Here is an 18,543-nt window from a genome sequence, read left to right on the forward strand (position 1 = left end):
TTCGCTAAAGGAATTTATGTGCGCTCACGCTTTAGGGTCGGTCATCCCAGCTCCCTTGCTGAATTGAGGTGTTGCACTGGGACCACACCTGACACCACCAATTGTGACGATATTCTGATGTTCACCTCATGCTGGTGGTGGAAGAGCTTCCATCGGCATGGAGCGGATCTAGATCATAAGGCTTACATGTAGGATAGGACAGCCTCATGACTTTCAGGGGTCCCATTCTATTTAAGTGCATAAACCCTAGCTTGGAAAATATTAAACCAATTGAAGAGGAGGGTCGCATGAAGCGAACGATCTCCTCTCTCATTCCCACGTTGGCATCGCTCCAAGGTGGTTTGACAGGGGATCCCTCCTCTCCTTGTCCATGTAAGCAATGGCTTCCTAGCCTTATTTTTTTATTTTTCCCTCCATACGAACTTCTACATGCCATTTCTCTTTCCAAATGACATTTAATCTTCAACCACACACTGTGACAGAAGGGAGATAAAAGTATATAATGTAGCATAACTCATATTATTAACTCCGCAAAAGAAATGCAAGATTGTATTACTCAGTTTTAATAATCGATTCTTGATATATTGAGAGGAGAGAACATAATTATTAATACAATATCACATAGAAAATGGGCAATTCATTTAACCCAGTCCTCCAAATTAATGATTTTGGACAAGGAATCAAGCGTCTTACATATTTCTTGTGCCTGAGAATGGCAAAGATCACCTGCAAGGAACTCTTCAACTTTGCCACTGACCTCTATCACACTACAACCTGGTTTCTTCTTCAGTCTGGAATCAGAGATGGTTTTTCTGACTTTCTTTGCATCCATTTCCCAGCCAGCCTCCCGATACATATTGTATGAAAGAACACTAGTACCAGAATCAACCACTCCAATATCAATGAGTTTTTTCCAGACTCTGTTCCCAATTTCAACATTCCCGTAAATTCTACATGCACTCTGTAGTGCTCCCCAGATGTTGGCATCTCCTCTGCTGAAGCCCCCCATCTTCTCCTCTATAAACCTCTCGGCTTCCTCTAGCATACCTGCTCTAGCCAAAAGGTCAACAACACATGCATAATGCTCAAGCTTTGGTACAATCCCATAAATAGTATCCATTCGTTCAAACAATTTAAGCCCCTGATCAACCATCTTTGCATGTGTACAAGCTGTAAGGACAGCAACAAATGTTGTATCTGTAGGTTGAGTTCCTGTTGTGATCATTTCACCGAATAAATCAAGTGACTTCATTGCATCTCCATTCATTGCGACACCGGAAATCATAGCATTCCATGCTCCTGCATCTTTCTTAGGAATAGTATTGAAAACTAACAGTGCTGATTCCACACAACCGCATTTTGAGTACATGTCCACTAACGCGGTTGCCAGAATCGGGTTGGACTCAAGATTATGTCGTTTAGTATAGGAGTGGATCCATAGTCCTTGTGTGACAGCACCAAGATGAGCACAAGCAGTGAGAACGCTAACAAGCACCGACTCATTAGGCTTTATACCCGTTTCTTGCATTTTCTTAAACAAACGAAGCACCTCTTTGAAGTCACTGGCCCGAGAATAAGCAGCCATTATCGCACTCCAAGAAATCACGTTCCTCTCAGGCATTTCTTCAAACAACAATCTCGCATTTGCCACGTCCCCCATTTTCCCATACCCATCAGTCATCGCGGTCCACATAACCACATCCTTCTTCGGAGTTATATCAAACAACAATCTTGCAGTTCCCATGTCTTGAGCTACGGAGTAATACTCAATGAGCGCGCTGACGACAAATGGGTCATCACTGAAACCAAATGTAACAATATGGGCATGAACTAAACGACCTATTAGCTTCGAAGAAGGGACTGAAAATGTACAAGCTTTGATCAACGGTGGAAAGGTGTAGTTATTAGGCACAAGGCCATAATTCAACATGCCAAAATAGCACAAGATGGCGCGTACCGGTGAATGTGATTGAGCATGCCCTCTAATCATAGTATTGTACATGAATATGTTGCGATGACGAAAATGTTCAAAAACCGAACGAGCATAAGAAAGAAAAGAAGCATCATTGGAGGTTGCGGCGATGGAGAGAAGCGGGGCGATGGCGTACGGGTTTACGGGTAAGTGGGATTTGAGGAGGTGGGCATGGATTTGCTTTAGTTGGTTTAGGGTTTTGCATTTCTGGGAGAGGGAAACAAGGGCGTTGTTTTCAACGGTTTTTTGAATCATTATGGCTGAACATTGTAAGCTGGGACCCCTAGCAATGCTCCATCGTTTCAGAATGATAGAACAATGTGAGGATGGTAGTGAGAGCCGATACGGTTACGTATCGGGTGCATGCTGCTAGAAGCCTAGAATCCTCAAAAACTTTTGAGCGATAATGCCAACTTTTCTTACACTATTTTCTTTTTAGCTGGCTATTGATGCAACGATGTTTTGAATTTTAGATGGAGTTTCTTCACAAAGATATTAGGATGAGAAAACCTGTACGCCGATCGGGCTGTTTTAAACAAATAACAGCCCGTGAATAAAATTGTGACACGTAAAGGTTTATTGCAAATATCGTAAGACCTCCCGCATCAGATTTTTAACCCTCATTTGTTTTTGAGCCCCAATCTTCCCGAGTTTATTCCCTTCGTAAGACTTCCCTTCCCTTCGTAAGACCTCCTTCCCATTTCGCAAACCCTAACCCAGTTGCCCTCACCTAATTTCGCAGTTGCCCCAAATTCGTGGAGCCTCTCGCAGTGCAAACCCTCATCATTTCGCAAGATCCCATCGCACGAGTCCATGGTGCCAAGTCGCACGGCTAACCCTCAATCGAAGACGTCCCTTGACGCCGCGACTCGTGGAATTTCTCTGGTATGAAATACCCTAACCTAGGTCTCTGGTATGATTTTATATGCATTTTTTAGATCTCCTGCAAACTTGGCAACACCGGCTCTCTTGGATTAATGCTTTTTTTGTAGATATTTTACGTGTTACCAGAATTTTTTTATTCCCTGCTATGCAGTCGAGAACTGAAACAGAGTTGGTTATGGATTTTTTCAGCATTTTTTAGTTAGTTTTTTTACTTAATCCGGGTACAACTGAAACATAGTTGTATTCGAATTTTTTCATAATTTTTTGTGAACAAATATTCAGTTGAAATTAAAGTAGTATTTTTATGGCTTGGTTTACTATTTTTATGTTCAAATATTTTTAACGTGACCAAGATTGTTGCACATTGGAGGATTGGTTTGATAAATTGATTGTGTTAGGAAGCATGTGCTTAGAAGCATTAAGGGAAAAATTTGCATTTTGAGACAAATCCGTTTGTAGTGCTGCCTGATAAGATTACCCCATTTTAGAACATCCTTCATGTTCTCAGCGTTCCCAAATGATTTTTGGTGGAAGAAAAGATATCAGTTTGGTACAAAAAATAACAGAGTTACTCCTCATCTAGAGAACCCATATGGAATCCGTTTGTGTAAAGCCTGGCATCAAATGGTTAAGATAAGCTTTCTATTTTGGCTGGCCTTCAATATGATTCAAACTTTTAATGTTGGAGATCATGTTTAATGGCACTTTTACTTTTTATAATTTCGTGTTATCAATTGTCAGCATATGTGTTTTTTTTAACATAGCTTCTTACTGATATGGGGGCTTTCTTTAATAGCATGATTTTCAGTTACTGCTTAGTTTCTTCAATATTAATATAGGGCATGAAGAGTTCGGGTTCTCAGTCCGGGTCAAGTTCTAGGGGTGTAAGATGGGAAGACCAAGGTAGTTTGGAAAGACCACTTTGCTATTGTGGCTGCCAAGCGAAGCTACGAATTTCTGGAAAACCAAATAGTTTTGGAAGAAGATTTTTTAATTGTCCAAACTATAAGAAGAAAAAACAATGTGACTTTTTTGAGTGGATTGATCTTCAAAGTGAGCAAAACAGCTGCTGTAAGATGGCGTTGGAGTTAGTTGAACGGAGGAATGACAGGATTCTTCATGAACGGCTACGCATAGAAGAATCCAAATTTAAAGTAATGGAAAAGAAGTACAATGGAGTCTTGAAGCTGTTAATTTTATCATGGTTATTTTTTATTTTTTTTTGTGGTGTAATTTTTATGTATCCAAATAATTACAATGTATCTCGGTCAGTGCTACGACTCATGTAACCCCGTTGTACTTGTTGATAGAGTTTAATATAGTTATTACTTTCTTTTTGATACTTGGTCCTGTAATTACTCTGTAATTACTTTGAATTTCAGCTTAGCATTTTCATTCACTTTCAATCTTATTTTAATAGGAATGAGAAAGATATTTTTTTATGCACTGGACCTTGGAGGTTTGTTGTTATAATTAATGACTATAGGTATGTTGTTAAAAGGCAGGGTACACACTGCTATTTGTGGCGTTGGGGTGATTGAAAAAAAATAAAGTCATCACCAAAATAAATGGATGGTTGGTCCTGTAATTCTAGGATTGCATAAACTGTCACAAGCTTTAACTTAAGAGAAAACCGTGTGTATATGAGACGTTTCAAAGTATAATTGATGACTAGTCAATTTTAGCAATCTGCACCATCATATAAAATCTGACATTTCCAAGATTTGTACCACATTATCAATTTTGCCATGATCTTAACAATTAGATTTTAACCAAAAGTACAAATTGGCAAAATCCAGTAGTTTAGAGTGCCAATTACAATCTGCCGGTACAGTTCCCTGATGCTACCCGAATACCAATTTACAAGCTGTGGAACATATTGAGAGGTTAAAGGTGGATAATAGTAGAACATCCATATACTCACCAAATACCAATTCATACAAATTTTTTTTTGAAAATTTAGAACTGAGTCAAGCATGTGTTAAAAATCTGATCATGCCCATTTACAAGGACCTGGTTTCATCGAGCAAATAACACAAATATTTGTCACGACTCACCAAGGGAAAAACCAATACAGCTACATCAAACACCATGGCATAGCTTCCTTCTCATGACTCGAATACCTTCCTCAGCTGCTCCTCGTATGACTCAAAACATTTAGTTTCCGCGTCCTGCTGCATCAAATAAAAAGTAAGTTTGACATTTGTGTCGTATCAAATAATCCCACCAATTTAATTTATTAGAAAGAGGGAAGAAATCACATACTGCTTTATAATAAAAGTTGCATGCACTATGAATCCAAATGTTCGGATATGTTGTCAGTTGTTGTTGGCCCAAAATCCCTAGAAAAAGAACAACAATCTTTATTAGCTTCTTTAATTACAAAGCAATAAAACACAAATAACTATAAGGCTACTATACCTTACTGAAGGACAATTATTTTTAACATGTCCCTCATTCTTGCAAATGCTACAACATCTTTTCTTTGTTGTTTGTGTTTCCTTTGAGTTCTTCGCTCTCAAAGATTTTGGGCGCCCTTTTGTGGGTACCCACGGAGGATCTTGCACCGTTTGTGAAAAGTTCGATACAACTTGGCTTCTTAATATTTGATCATCATTGGCCGGCACTACTCGTGAACATTCTACATGCTCCTCCATTGCAAGCATCTCTTTGTGAACCTTCTCCAATGCAAGTGTGAAATAATTATGTTTTTCTGCTGATTGGGATGCAAGTTCTACAATATCATAAAGTTGTATCATTGACTTGCTTCTTCTCATTGTAGGCTCATCTAGTTCCACGCTCACTTGGTCATCACAACACGGAATGTGGGGAATGGGTCGACTCTTAGCATTAATAGTCCATCTGTCTAGAACATAATGCTCTGGCAATCTATTTAACTTCGCTTTTTTGTCAAAAACACACAAGATATGCCTACAAAAAATCCCCATAAACTCCCACATATGGCATGTACATGTAGCATGTTCTCCACTACCCTCCAATATCACATGGTAAAGAGGTGTTTCTTTACCATGAATTGTCACTCCATATGTCTTCGCCTCACCAGTCAGAGACAATCTTCTTGCTTGGTACCGTAAACTATTAAACAACTCATCTTGGAAGATCATGAAAGATTTTCTTGTATAAAGCAATGCTGCCTCCTCTTCAATCTTGAAAGGTGTCTTCATTATTGCTCGGGTAGATTTTGTCCGGACATCCTTCTCTTTCTCTTTAAAGTAACGTGTATCTATAGCTTTTTCATATTGATGCACAAAGTCACTAACCATAGTGCTTGAACGAACATAATCTTTGAAAAATTTGTTCATGTTTTCACTCCTCTGAGTTGTTGACATACCGGCACAGAATGTCGAACACAAGTAGGCGGGTACCCACTTATCCCGTCGGCTGTAAAGATTTTGCAGCCAAGTATTTTCTCCTAGGTCATACTTCACCACAATTGAACTCCATTCCTGCTCGAACTCATCAATAGTAATTGTTTCATGGATGCAATGGCGAAAATCTTTTTGAAAGTCTGGAAATTTGTTGTATACATAGGCTAAGTGTTCTGGAAACTTCTGTAAAATGTGCCACAAACACAACCTATGAGTTGTATTCGGGAGTACCTCAACAATTGCCTTAGCCATTGCCTTGTCATCATCTGTAATTATAGTTGAGGGAGCACGGCCAAGCATTGCCTCTTGCCATGTTCTTAATAACCATATATATGATTCCGCCGTTTCATTAACTAATAAGGCACACCCAAACATTATAGTCTGATGATGATGATTAACTCCAGAAAATGGCACATATGGCATCTTATAAATATTGGTCAAGTAAGTGGCATCAAATGTAACAACATCCCCAAAATATTGGTATGCAGCTCTTGATCTCGCATCAGCCCAAAAACAACTTCCCATACACCCATCGTTATCAACTTGCATAGAGAACACAAACCCAGGTTGTTTGTTTTGTCGATCAAGAAAGTAGGAATATAACCTTTGTGCATCACCCTCTTCAAATATTTTTCTCCTTTGACTTCCCAAATAATTTTCTACATCCTTCCCAATACAACCGACATTAAAGTCACCACCTGAATCTTTACTCAATACCGACATTATCTTCCTTGTCGGTACACCAGACTCATTCATGGTCATAATAAATTTCTTTTGTACTTTACTAACTCCCCCATGTCCACGAAGGAAACTAGTACTTCTCGGTGTAAGCAAAATATGATTATGTCCAACCACAAACTTGTTGACTACCCACTTTTCACCATCTTTCTTTATTCCCATTATTGCTTTACATCTAATCTTTGTCTCAGCAGGTTCAGGCATTATTCGATCGGTGTCTTTCCGACTAACCCGCCGAAATCCTTCTCTTGTGCAAACATAGTCTACTGCACAACGAGTTTTATCATCTTTCGACAATCGAGTATGATTCGTTCAGATTGCAAATCCTTGTCGCCTTGCATATGCCTTATAAAATGATTGGGCATCTTCGACCTCCTCAAATACCATACCAATGAATGGCTCCAACGGAGCACTACTCGAAGAGGGAATCACATTTACTCCATCTTGGGGTTCGACATTGACCCCATCTTCGACATTCAAATCACCTTGTACCTCAACACTTTCAGCCTCAAGTTCACCCTCAAGTTCATCACTATCAATATTATAAATTGGTTCCTACCATACAAAACCACACGATTATAAACAAGCAAGTTTTAGAAATCACCAAAATACATTATGTCATTTGAATCTAAAGACAAATTATAGATTGCAGAAAATCAAATCAACAAGTATTTCTAGATATTTTCAGGGGGTTTGGGGTCACGATCCTTACAAAAGTTATTTTTATTTCTGGATAAATGTTTGGCAAACCCTTTTGTAGATGCCTAAATGCTTCAATGTATATATAACCTTCCGTGTATTCGCTCTCTAAAATCCAACTGGAATTTACCCATAAAGTATTTGATTAAAATAATGATTTCACCTTGATATATATATATATATATATATATATATGAAGGTGGTCAGGGCATTTTGTATGATAGCCTGGAAGGAAGGAAGCCCCTTGTTTTTGCCCTCAAAACGTATATCTTCTCATTAGTTACTCTTAATATGAAAGTCTGAAACCATTAATGAAATTATAATGATACCTAAAAAGATAATGAATAATCTTTTGATCGAATACCAGACTTCAATGTAAATACTCTTATATCAATCTCTAACTCGGATATATATCAATTTATTACAACTTTAACTTTTCCTCTTCCTCTTTCTTTTTTTTTTCTTTTTTTTTTTCTCTTTTTTGATACACTTTTGGTGTTTCTTGATAGAAAAATTGTCTGTAATCAGATTATAATTAGTTTAGTCATATCCTGCATTTGACTAAAATCCTAAAATCTAAGCTTCACTACAATCATAACAATTCTATTCTATTCTTAAATCATGTATAAATATTTTTGTAAAATTGATGTGTAGATATAATATTTATATATATTATATTGATTGATAAAAATCTTACTGGAACTTCAATCTGTGTTATTTATGTTTATCTACACACAACTTAAATTAGCTCAAACTTAAATTAGCTGCTCCAATACAAAACTTCAATCTGTGTTATTTATTTTGACCAAAGACTTTCAGTTATGAACTTGGGTTTCATTTTGATTATAATCATGAGTTTGTGGGTATTATTCTATCAATTAGAGCAAATACATAGGCTAAGTCACAAATTATTCCAAATTATTAAATTGATACTAATATTTGCTCCCTCCCCTGCGTCAAAACAGATCACGATTTTGGCATGGGTCTTGCAAATTTTTACATCAATTTTTTGTAAGAAGAGATGTGGGGTTCATTTAAGAATGATCAGTGATCTCATCCATCTCATGTATTCATTAGCCATCAAGCAATGAAAATAAATCTTAAAGATTATTACTCTTCAAATCCGGATGTCTTTCAAACATTTTTTCAAACACATGGTCAGCCATGAACAACCAAAGCATATAGAGAAATACCTGACCTACACCAAAGCCACTGGACTCAGCCATGACAACCGTTACTGGGCAGTGGAGTGGCGGTGCGTAGTAGAATAAATTACTGGGCGACGAACCAGTGGCGAGGAACTCGTGGAATAAAAGCCTGGGCGACAAACCAGTGGTGAGGAAAGTAGGAATAAAAGCGAGAAACTTGGACGCGGTTGCGTAGAGGCCGACGAAGAACTCGTGGACGTGGTGGACTGGTAGCAGTTGCCTCTGGACGTGGAGGCAAGTTCGCGTTCTGAAGCAAACGGACCGCAGCACACACAATCGCATTAACCAGAACAGTTATGCAGAAACGATGGGCTGAAGCATGAAGAAAAACAATTATCCCATGCGCACGAGTCCACCGTTACTTTCCAAGATTTATTGACGTGTCAACATATAACTAGAGGGCTGTTATTCTTTAATTATCGGTCCGACCGCTGAGCAGCGGAGCTGTATTAGGATTCTTGATGAGAAAACTATTACTGTTTAGAGAAATACCTGAGATATGGGTTATAAAAGGTAAACTAGACCCCATTATTGGAGGACCCTCGAGTTTTTATTAAGTCCTATTTTGATTGATAAGTAATCTCAATTATCTCATCATTATAATTTTTTTAAAATTTTTACATAAAATATAATAAATAATTTAATTTTTTTAAATATTAAAATAATAATAATATTAAAAAATAATATTTTATTTAACTTTCATCTCATCCAAACTCTCAATCCAAACGAGATCACGTAATGAATCTATCTCTCCCACTTGAGTTCATGAAGTTTGTGTAAGAATTGATGACCTTGAAATTCGTGCAAAAACTTGAAGGGATCTTCATTTTTAGATATTTAGGTCTCGTATATTTTTACAAAATGTCCCCAATTTTGAAAGTGTTTATTTTTTAAGATTAAAAAGACATTGCACTAGGGGACAAAGTGGGGTGCACAATAGAGTAGCACTGTCCATTTCGATATCACTTGTCATACTACATATATTGCTAGTCCATTTAAAACTGATTCGAAGGACACGCTAATGTCTTTTATTACAACTGATATCACACCTCAAATGCATGTTTTAAGAGCAATCACTGGAAAGGTTATTGTGAACATATCCCGACACTATCCAAAGTTATATATATACTATCTATGTAATCATGCACTCTTGGAGATGAATTGTCGTTTAGAAAAATAAAAAATTTCTGCTATTTTTCTAGGCTCATGAATTAGTCTTCGCTGTAAGTTACCAATATGGTGAGACATGGCCAATTGGTTGAGTGCATGTATATGATTGATTAGGGTTAAAATAAATTTATTTAGTTAGTATACTCGATGTGTATTATAATTGGCCAATTGTTACTATTGACATACCCAAACTTCAATGGACAAAAAATTCAATTTAGAACACTTACCAAATGCAGCGGTCTCCACTATGGCAACTCCATACCAGCTACCATGCCATTTGCACCAGAAGATCACCTCAATGGAAGCAACGACTAGAAACCTTCCTGGAAAATCAATTGTGTATATTTTTTGTTATAATACTTTCCATGTATACATTAATCCTTGTCTAGCGATAATATACACCTTGTTTAGTTGTAAAGCCATGGTATAAATACGAATACATTTATGGTACCAGAGCCCTTGTGAGAGAAGAGTCTTCCTCTCATGGCTACCATAGCTCTCAACGTCGGTAATTTCATCACATTGCGCCTCAACAACAACAATTATCTACTGTGGTGTGAGCAATTATTGGCCTTGGCTGAGAGCCAAGACCTTGTGGACCACCTCTTGAGTGACTCCTTGACACCTCCATAATTTGAAATACATACCGACAGTGCCTCTGGTTCTGGAAGACCAAAATCCTCCCCAACCTTCCTCCAATGGTGAAAAGCAGATCGCTTGCTTAGAGGATGGATCATCAGGACTCTTTCAGAAGAAGCCCTTAGACTGGTTTCCGGCCTAGACTCCACCCACCAAGTTTGGGCTGCCCTTAAGGCGGCTTATGCTCATGACTCTCAAGAGCGAGAGTTTCATCTCACCCAGCAGCTGACGTACTTGAGAAAGGAATCCACCACCCCACTGGCTGATCACTTGCAGACGTTCAAGGGACTATGTGATGGCTTGGCCTCCATCGGACGCCCTGTGCAGGACAAGATGAATGTGTTCTCGCTATTGAATAGCCTGGGTGCCAAATACAAACCCTTCACCATGTCGATGCTCAAGCCACCCATGACGTCCTATGTCGAGCTCCTCTAAGGGCTCGAAATTCACACCTCTCTTCATGATTCATCTTCTAACTCATCGTTTGCTTTTTATGGTCACAAAAATGCAGCTCCAGCGTCTAAGGATCATCGCGGTAACAACCGTTCTCAATCATGACCTTTCCCTTCAAAAGGGCGTGGATTTCATCCTGCTAGCCAATCAGCCAGGACAGAAAACCTAGGGCCCTCTAATACTCGTGAGGCCAATGCTCGGCCTAATTCCACCACTAAGGCCCATGACCCATCATGTGCAGATACTTGCCAGATTTGTGTCAAAAGGGGTCACGTGGCACTCAAATGCTAGAATAGGTTTAATCATTCATATCAACCTGATGATATTCCTCAGGCGCTCGCTGCTCTAGCTTAAAAACTTTTCTCATGATATTGAATGGACTGTAGACACTGGAGCGTCTGCCCATATGACAGGTAATCCAAGTATGCTCGAAAATCATCGTCAATATTTTGGACATGATGTTGTCATTATAGGAGATGGTAGTTCTCATGCTATTATACATATCGGTGACACATCTTGATAATGGCACCACTAGAAGTAAATTGCACGATGTGCTTTTAGTACTTGCTCTAGCAAAAAATCTTTTATCTATTGGGCAACTTACTAATGAGTATCCCTATAACTGTGAATCTTATGGTGTTGGCTTTGTTGTTAAGGAACGGGAGACCAACCACGTCCTGATGACCGGATGAGAAAGGGTAATCTTTACACCTAATCCCCACTTACGAAGCTCACTTCTTTACTCGGTTCCGGATTGTCTCTGAAGACGCGTGGCACCAGTGTTTAGGACATTCTCAGGCCTCTGCTCTCCAAGTCCTTAAATCCAAAGGACTTATTCAAACCATTGGTTCTAATAAAATTCACTCTGTTTGTGAAAGTTATCAGTTAGGCAAATTTAGCAAACTCCCTTTTTTGCCATCTACTAGTTTTACCCATGCTACATTTGATAAGATTTATTGTGACTTATGGGTTCCTATCTCTGTTATTTCTGTTGGAAAAATTCATTATTATGCATGTTTGGTTGATGCTTTTTCTAAATATATGTAGTTTATTTCGCTCCGAAAAAAATTAGGTTTTGTTTTTTAGAAATACATTGAACGTCAATTCAATAAAAAAAATAAAATATTTTCAAACTGATGGAGGCGGTGAATTTGCCAACACTCAACTTACTTCTCATTTACAAAAGTAAGGTATTATTCACCAATTTTCTTATCCCTATATCCCTGAACAGAATGACACTGTTGAATGTAGTCATCGCACCATCCGTGAACTTGGTATGATGATGTTTTTCCACAGTGGTGTTCCAAAGCGTTTTTGGGTTGAAACATTTGCTACTGCTACTTTTTTTATTAATCGACTTCCCACTTCCATTCTTGATTTACAATCACCTTTTTCCATACTTTATGGAACTTATCCCGACTATAGTTCCTTACATGTGTTTGGTTCCAAATGCTATCCCTACACTTGGGACATCAAGCAAAACAAATTTAACCCCAAGACTTTACCCTGTGTTTTTTGGGATACAGTGATAAGCATCGTGGGTACAAGTGCTTTCACCCTCCGACGTGTCGCACTTATATTTCTTGTCATGTTGTTTTTTATGAACATACGTTACCTAATAAAAATCCTGGGAATCTTCATTTACCTCCAATTGTTGAGCCAACTCTTTACACCTTTGACGTCTGGATTACACCTCCCTCAGCTCACCTCCCCTCTGCTGATACTATCCCTCCGGCCACTGACTTACCAATCCCTTTACCTATTCCCGCCTCACCCCGCCTTTTCCATGATCCTCCCTCCACTCTCTCTCCTCACCTTGATACTCCAACACATTCTATTCCACAGCCTCCTCGTTCCTCGCCTCCTACTAGGCCCATCAACCACAGCATGGTTACTCATTTAAAAGTCGGCATACACAAATCCAATCCAAAATATGCCAACCTTCATGCTCTCACCGCCATTCCCAAAGAACCAAAAATTGTCCGCTCTGCTCTTAATCACTATGGTTGGTCCCAAGCCACGCTTGATGAGTTACATGCCTTGTCTGCCAACAACACGTGGACATTTGTTCCTCGTGATCCCTCCATGTCTATTATTGGTTGTAAATAGGTTTCTAAAACCAAACTTAATGTCAATGGCAGTCTTGATCGCTTGAAAGATCATTTAGTCACCAAAGGCTTTCATCAAATCGATGGTATTGACTACCATGAAACATTTTCACCTATTATCCGACCAAGCACCATCTGGATTGTTATCACACTTGCCTTGATCAACTGCTGGAACATGCACCAGTTGGACGTGATGAATGCCTTCCTTCATGGTGATCTTCATGAAGCTATCTACATGGAACAACCTCTAGTTTATCCACTCAACTCACTCTTCTCATGTTTGTAAGTTAAATAAAACACTATATTGCTTAAAACAAGCACCACGTGCATGATTTAATAAATTCAATAGTTTCTTGCTCACTTACGACTTTATTTGTAGCACTGCTGATTCTTCTCTATTTATTTATCACTTCTCTCGTGGTCGTCTTATATTACTTTTTTATGTTGATGATATCTTATTTACTAGGTCTTCCATTGATTTTCTTAATGACTATCTTTCAATTCTTCGCACTCAATTTGCCATGAAAGACCTTGGCCCCCAATTCACTATTTTTTGGGAATTCAAATTACTCCAACTCCTGATGGCCTCATATTGTCTCAAACCAAATATGCTCTTGATATTTTAGAATGTGCCCAAATGACTGATTGTAAGCCCACGAGCACTCCTATGATGCCTAAGACAAAAGGCCTTACCTCCACATACACTTTTCCTGACCCGGCCCATTATCGCAGTATCATGGGTGTCCTATAATATCTCACCCTTACCCATCCTTATCTTTCATATAGCGTTAATTATGATTCTCAATTTATGCAATCTCCTACTAAAGCCCATTTTAAAATGGTCAAATGTGTTCTTAGATATCTAAAAGGCACTGTGGACCTTGGCATTCATTTTCACTCAAGTTCTACACTTGATCTTTATGCTTTTTCTTATGCAGATTGGGGAGGGTATCCTCTCACTCGACCTTCCACCACCAGATATTGTGTTTTTCTTGGTAGCATTTGCATCACTTGGTCTGCTAAAAAGCAACCCATTGTATCCCGCTTAAGCTTTAAAGTTGAATACATAGCGATGTCTCAAACCACTGCTGAGCTCACCTGGATTTCATTCCTCCATTGTGACTTGGGCGTCACACTACCAACTTCCCATTGTTACTTTGTGATAATCCTAGTACTCCAACTTGTTGATCTTCACACCAAACCACTTTGTCTTCCTGCACTTTATGATTTTCTCACCAAACTTGGCCTCGTTCCTTGACATAGTTTGTGAGGCGTATTGACAGTACCCAAACTTCAATGGACAAAAAATCCAATTTAGAATAGTTACCAAATGCAGCGGTCTCCACTATGGCAACTCCACACCCAACGGTTATCATGCCATTGGTGCTAGAAGATCACCTCAACGGAAGCCATGACTAGAAACCTTCCTTGTAAATCAATTATGTATATTCTGTCATAATACTTTCAATGTATACATTAATCCCCATCTAACGGTAATATACACCTTGTATAGTTGTAAAGCCATGGTATAAATATGAACACAGACTCTCAATGCTCCCACGGTTATTGAGAACTTTCATCAAACACCTCTGTCTCAATTTCTTTAGTTACCAATGCAAGAAATGAATTTTTTTCTTCTCATTCACTCATTTGCATAAAAATTTTCTTATTTCCAATATTATGACCACGAAAAAGTCCAATGAAAGCAGAAGGGATGCCCTCTACACCATGCATGTGTGATGTCTTTGATGGAGGGCTTGGAGTTGGAGATCATTACCTTTACGAAGGTGATCAGAGGTTGTTGATATAAAAGCTGTGTACAAATACATATAATCAGTTGCCAAAAATCCTTGGATTGTGAGTTTGATCTTGTACACAACATAATCTATCATATCTGGTGCAGCTCGTTTTTCATTTGTATATTTGGAGATTACGCCAGAAATAGCAATTCTACCAAAAGCAACATTCATATTATAAGCAACTGCGGCTTCCAACATCTCACCACCCACATTGTCAAAGTAAATGTCAATTCCATTAGGGCAAAATCAATTGAGATCCTTTTTAATTTTCTGATCAAAAAAGATAAGCACAATGTTAAAAGGTTCATGTGGGGTTATTCTGTCAAATAACTCATGTAGTGTGTCTACGTTGATCTCTCCCAAATTGAACTATCCAATTCGATTAGTCCATTGCAGAAAATGTCAATTCCAACAAAACTATGTCATTTAAATAAAGTATACAAACAGTTTCCAAGCTACAAACACAATTTTCCTAATGTGCATACATCCTCAAGCATGACTTGAGGTTTTTACCTTTTCAAAGTCGATTTCAAATCTGTTTCTTCCCTGTAGTTGAATGCCTCGTCAAATCCAAGCTTTTCTTTAAGCAATTTTACCTATTATAAGTTGATTATAAAGTGAAGATATAAAAAAATTATAAAGCATTAAAATCATATTTTCCATTGAAATCAAACCATGTAAATTACTAACAAAAGGTTTGCATGAGTGTAACCTCTGGTTTGCTTCCAGCACAACCAACAACATAGCAACCAAACAATTTGGTGTATTGTCCAACCAAATTTTCAACCGATTCAACAACTGCAGATACAAAGACTTTCTCCCCCTTCTTTGGCTTGTATACTTCAAAAAAAAAAAAAAAAGAACTAATATCTCTTGGTTCCATTAATCAACAAGATTAAGTCATTGAAGAAGATGATTATGCCAATGATGATGATGATGAGTAACTAATTGCCTAGAACTCTAACATGGTAAGTCAATGGAAAGCCCATGGGATCCAATTTGTTTAACTAGTTTCCTTCTCTTACTAAACTATACTCTCCCTAAGTGATCAAACCAAAACCAAGTCATCCTTTTCAAACTTGGGATTCCCACAAGCCACAACCCTTGCCACACCATATGCATCAATAGCCTGTCCAAACCACTCAAAACATTTCAGGCTAAGTTATTAGCAGTCTTTAAGGTATTGCATGAATGCATACATGCATGCAGGGCGGCTTACCTAGCACGCTGGGGATTATGCCGATCAAAACATTTTATGGCTTTTTGAGAGGAGCTGCAACTCTTGATTATAAGGTTGGTTTTGTATGGGTTGATCGAAACATACATATTCTTCATTATAACATCAGTGGAACCTGGCTCAACTGAGAGAGCAAGAGCTGTAGTCTTAAGCTCAAAGTTAGACTCTTTTGGTGCCCCTTCAACATGAATCTCTATTATTATGTATTTGTTGGTGGTCACTTCCATTGTAACCTTTGCCTCTTTGTGTTGTTGAATTGCTCAGTGTTCAGGTATAATAATAAGCAACAAAGAAATCGAAAAAGAACATAGATTACTTCAAAGGTGTAATATTTGTTGAGAGGTGACTTGAATCTTGTTGAAAATGTGCCTCTATAGAATGTTCGCTCGAGCGGTGTCTCTGCCGCTCAAGCTAAGCTTCAACCCGAGAGTTCACTTATCAGTTGCTTGATAATTAGCTCGAGCTGGACACAACCCGTGAGTTTGCTAATAATCTTATTATTTTAAGAAAAATCTAAAAATCTAACGCTACATACATTCTTTGCAAACTAATTTACCAGGCTGATTTGCATTTTAGAGCAGAGAACTGGAATTGATTTAGGCATTAGTTTAGCCATTTTTTATAAGAGAAATGTCAGTATGGCGCTTGAGTTTGTTTCATCACTTTAACCGCTCATATATTTTATTTTATTTTTAATTTTTTTAACTTAACGATTAAGAAAGTGACTTTTAATATATTGGTGTATTTTTTTTTATTTTTTAAAAATATTTAAAAATGTTAAAATAATATGAAAATAAAAAAAAAAGAAAAAAAAAAGATAAATTTGTGCTAGACGGCACACCCAACAGTCATTGCTGAGCGGCAACATAGCACCACTATTTTTATAATTACTAAATATACTACTTTTTACACTTTCACTAATCTATTCAAAATCAATCATTAATGGATAACATTCTCTATATAATAAAAAAAATTATTATTTTTATTTGTTTTTCTATCTATTTTTCTTATGTGTATTTAAATCCATAGAATCAGCCTCATTTTTCCTTTTAAAAGCAACCTATACAGACAAAATACATCCAAAAAAAATTCAAATATCAAAATGCATTAAATTGCATAAGATCAACATCATCAAATTAACATAAAAAATACATCAACTTACACGAGAACACACAGCAACAAAGCATAATTTTTATTAAAATTTTTAATTAATTGCTTGAGCTACATTCATATTCTTTATGGAAAGAAAATAATGTTATTTAATTAAAACTGTATTGCATGACATACAAAATGTTATTTCTCAATGATGATAAAAAACAAAAAAAAAAAAAAAAAACATAGGGAGCTATTTTAAAGTCAGGTATAGCACAAGAGAGATATGTGACCTAATTTACTTTCTTTCCAACACTTTTTTTAACTAATGTTACTTATCTTTTTAATTTTTATAATTTTTTTTATAATATGATATTAAATTATTAAAGATGATTTATTATATTTTATTTATGAATTTATCATTTAATATCGTATCTTGAGAAATGATGAGAAGATAATGAAAAAATAGATATGAATAAATTTTTTTATTTAGTTTAGTCTTTATGATATGGCGGTTCCATAAGAGAAAGTCTTTTGCATATCGCGGTTGCTTTGCTTGGATTGGCGGGTTGGACTACTCTTGGAGCAACTGGATGAGATCCCAAGCTTATCAAACCTCTCGAGCCCGTCTCCCTCTAAACCCTCATTACAGTTTTGTCACGAAGGGGTGGGAGCTTCGGCTCCTTCCCCTCCCTCCCTCCCTCCCTCCCCTCGTCCCATCTGTGTAGTGTTCTGTTTTTGTGTTTGGTGTGTTTTACTGGCTAAATAAGAGAGAATTGCAGATCTGGAATGTCTGGCGACTATAGATGAGCACGCGCCTCTCCACGGCGTTGCCCAGTCACCGATCTTCAAGCTTATCGAAGGCGGCGCCAAACGGAGTGGCGAGTTGCCCGCACGTGCGGCCCAAAGTTTGCAGTTGCGTTCGGTGAGTGGCTTTCTTGTGCCGCCAGGAGACCTCTGCCGTCGCCACGCATGGCTCCACTGGGGCCTGTGAGTCCGGAACTCCCAAGATCGATCGACGGTTTTCTTCCAGGGTGGCGCGTGTACTGCACGCGCCACCGTAGTCGCCAGAACATTGTCATTTTCTATTGTTTCAGTGGTTTTTCTTTGTAATTTATTTCGTGTTTTGTCTATCTTTTTAAAAAAATAAAAAA

General features: G+C 37.8%; 2 protein-coding genes and 1 pseudogene across 3 annotated transcripts; all 3 read right to left on the minus strand.

Annotated features, from left to right (window-relative positions):
* Positions 1 to 532: 532 nt before the first annotated feature.
* On the minus strand, positions 533 to 2,379 carry LOC109010759 (pentatricopeptide repeat-containing protein ELI1, chloroplastic-like). 2 transcript variants are annotated; one of them, XM_018991675.2, is made up of 2 exons: positions 1,958 to 2,085; positions 533 to 1,799 (listed from the first exon to the last, which is right to left on the minus strand). In XM_018991675.2, the coding sequence occupies exons 1-2, from the start codon at positions 1,975 to 1,977 to the stop codon at positions 638 to 640; spliced, it is 1,182 nt and encodes a 393-aa protein (XP_018847220.1). In that variant the 5' UTR covers positions 1,978 to 2,085; the 3' UTR covers positions 533 to 637. The 2 variants fall into 2 exon arrangements, with proteins under 2 accessions (XP_018847220.1, XP_018847219.2); XM_018991674.2 differs by having other exon boundaries at positions 533 to 2,379.
* Positions 2,380 to 4,625: 2,246 nt separating this feature from the next.
* LOC118349704 (protein FAR1-RELATED SEQUENCE 5-like) lies at positions 4,626 to 7,188 on the minus strand. Its single transcript, XM_035695247.1, has 3 exons — positions 5,407 to 7,188; positions 4,981 to 5,031; positions 4,626 to 4,724 (listed from the first exon to the last, which is right to left on the minus strand). Exons 1-3 carry the CDS (start codon positions 7,186 to 7,188, stop codon positions 4,626 to 4,628), a joined length of 1,932 nt encoding a protein of 643 aa, XP_035551140.1.
* A 108-nt stretch (positions 7,189 to 7,296) lies between these two features.
* Positions 7,297 to 16,524, minus strand: LOC109010763 (annotated as a pseudogene).
* Between the last annotated feature and the right edge of the window lie 2,019 nt (positions 16,525 to 18,543).

This window comes from Juglans regia, chromosome 10 (genome assembly GCF_001411555.2).
Source record: "Juglans regia cultivar Chandler chromosome 10, Walnut 2.0, whole genome shotgun sequence".
NCBI lineage: Eukaryota > Viridiplantae > Streptophyta > Magnoliopsida > Fagales > Juglandaceae > Juglans > Juglans regia.

Bases quoted from the DNA above. Each gene is read 5' to 3' on its own strand.
- LOC109010759 (XM_018991674.2), bottom strand. From the start codon at position 2,227: ATGATTCAAAAAACCGTTGAAAACAACGCCCTTGTTTCCCTCTCCCAG.
- LOC118349704 (XM_035695247.1), bottom strand. From the start codon at position 7,188: ATGCCTGAACCTGCTGAGACAAAGATTAGATGTAAAGCAATAATGGGA. The intron at 5,032-5,406 runs GTACCCACAAAA...TATTTGATGCAG, and splicing joins CGGTGCAAGATCCTCCGTGG to CAGGACGCGGAAACTAAATG. The intron at 4,725-4,980 runs GTATTCGAGTCA...TATGTTCCACAG, and splicing joins ACGAGGAGCAGCTGAGGAAG to CTTGTAAATTGGTATTCGGG.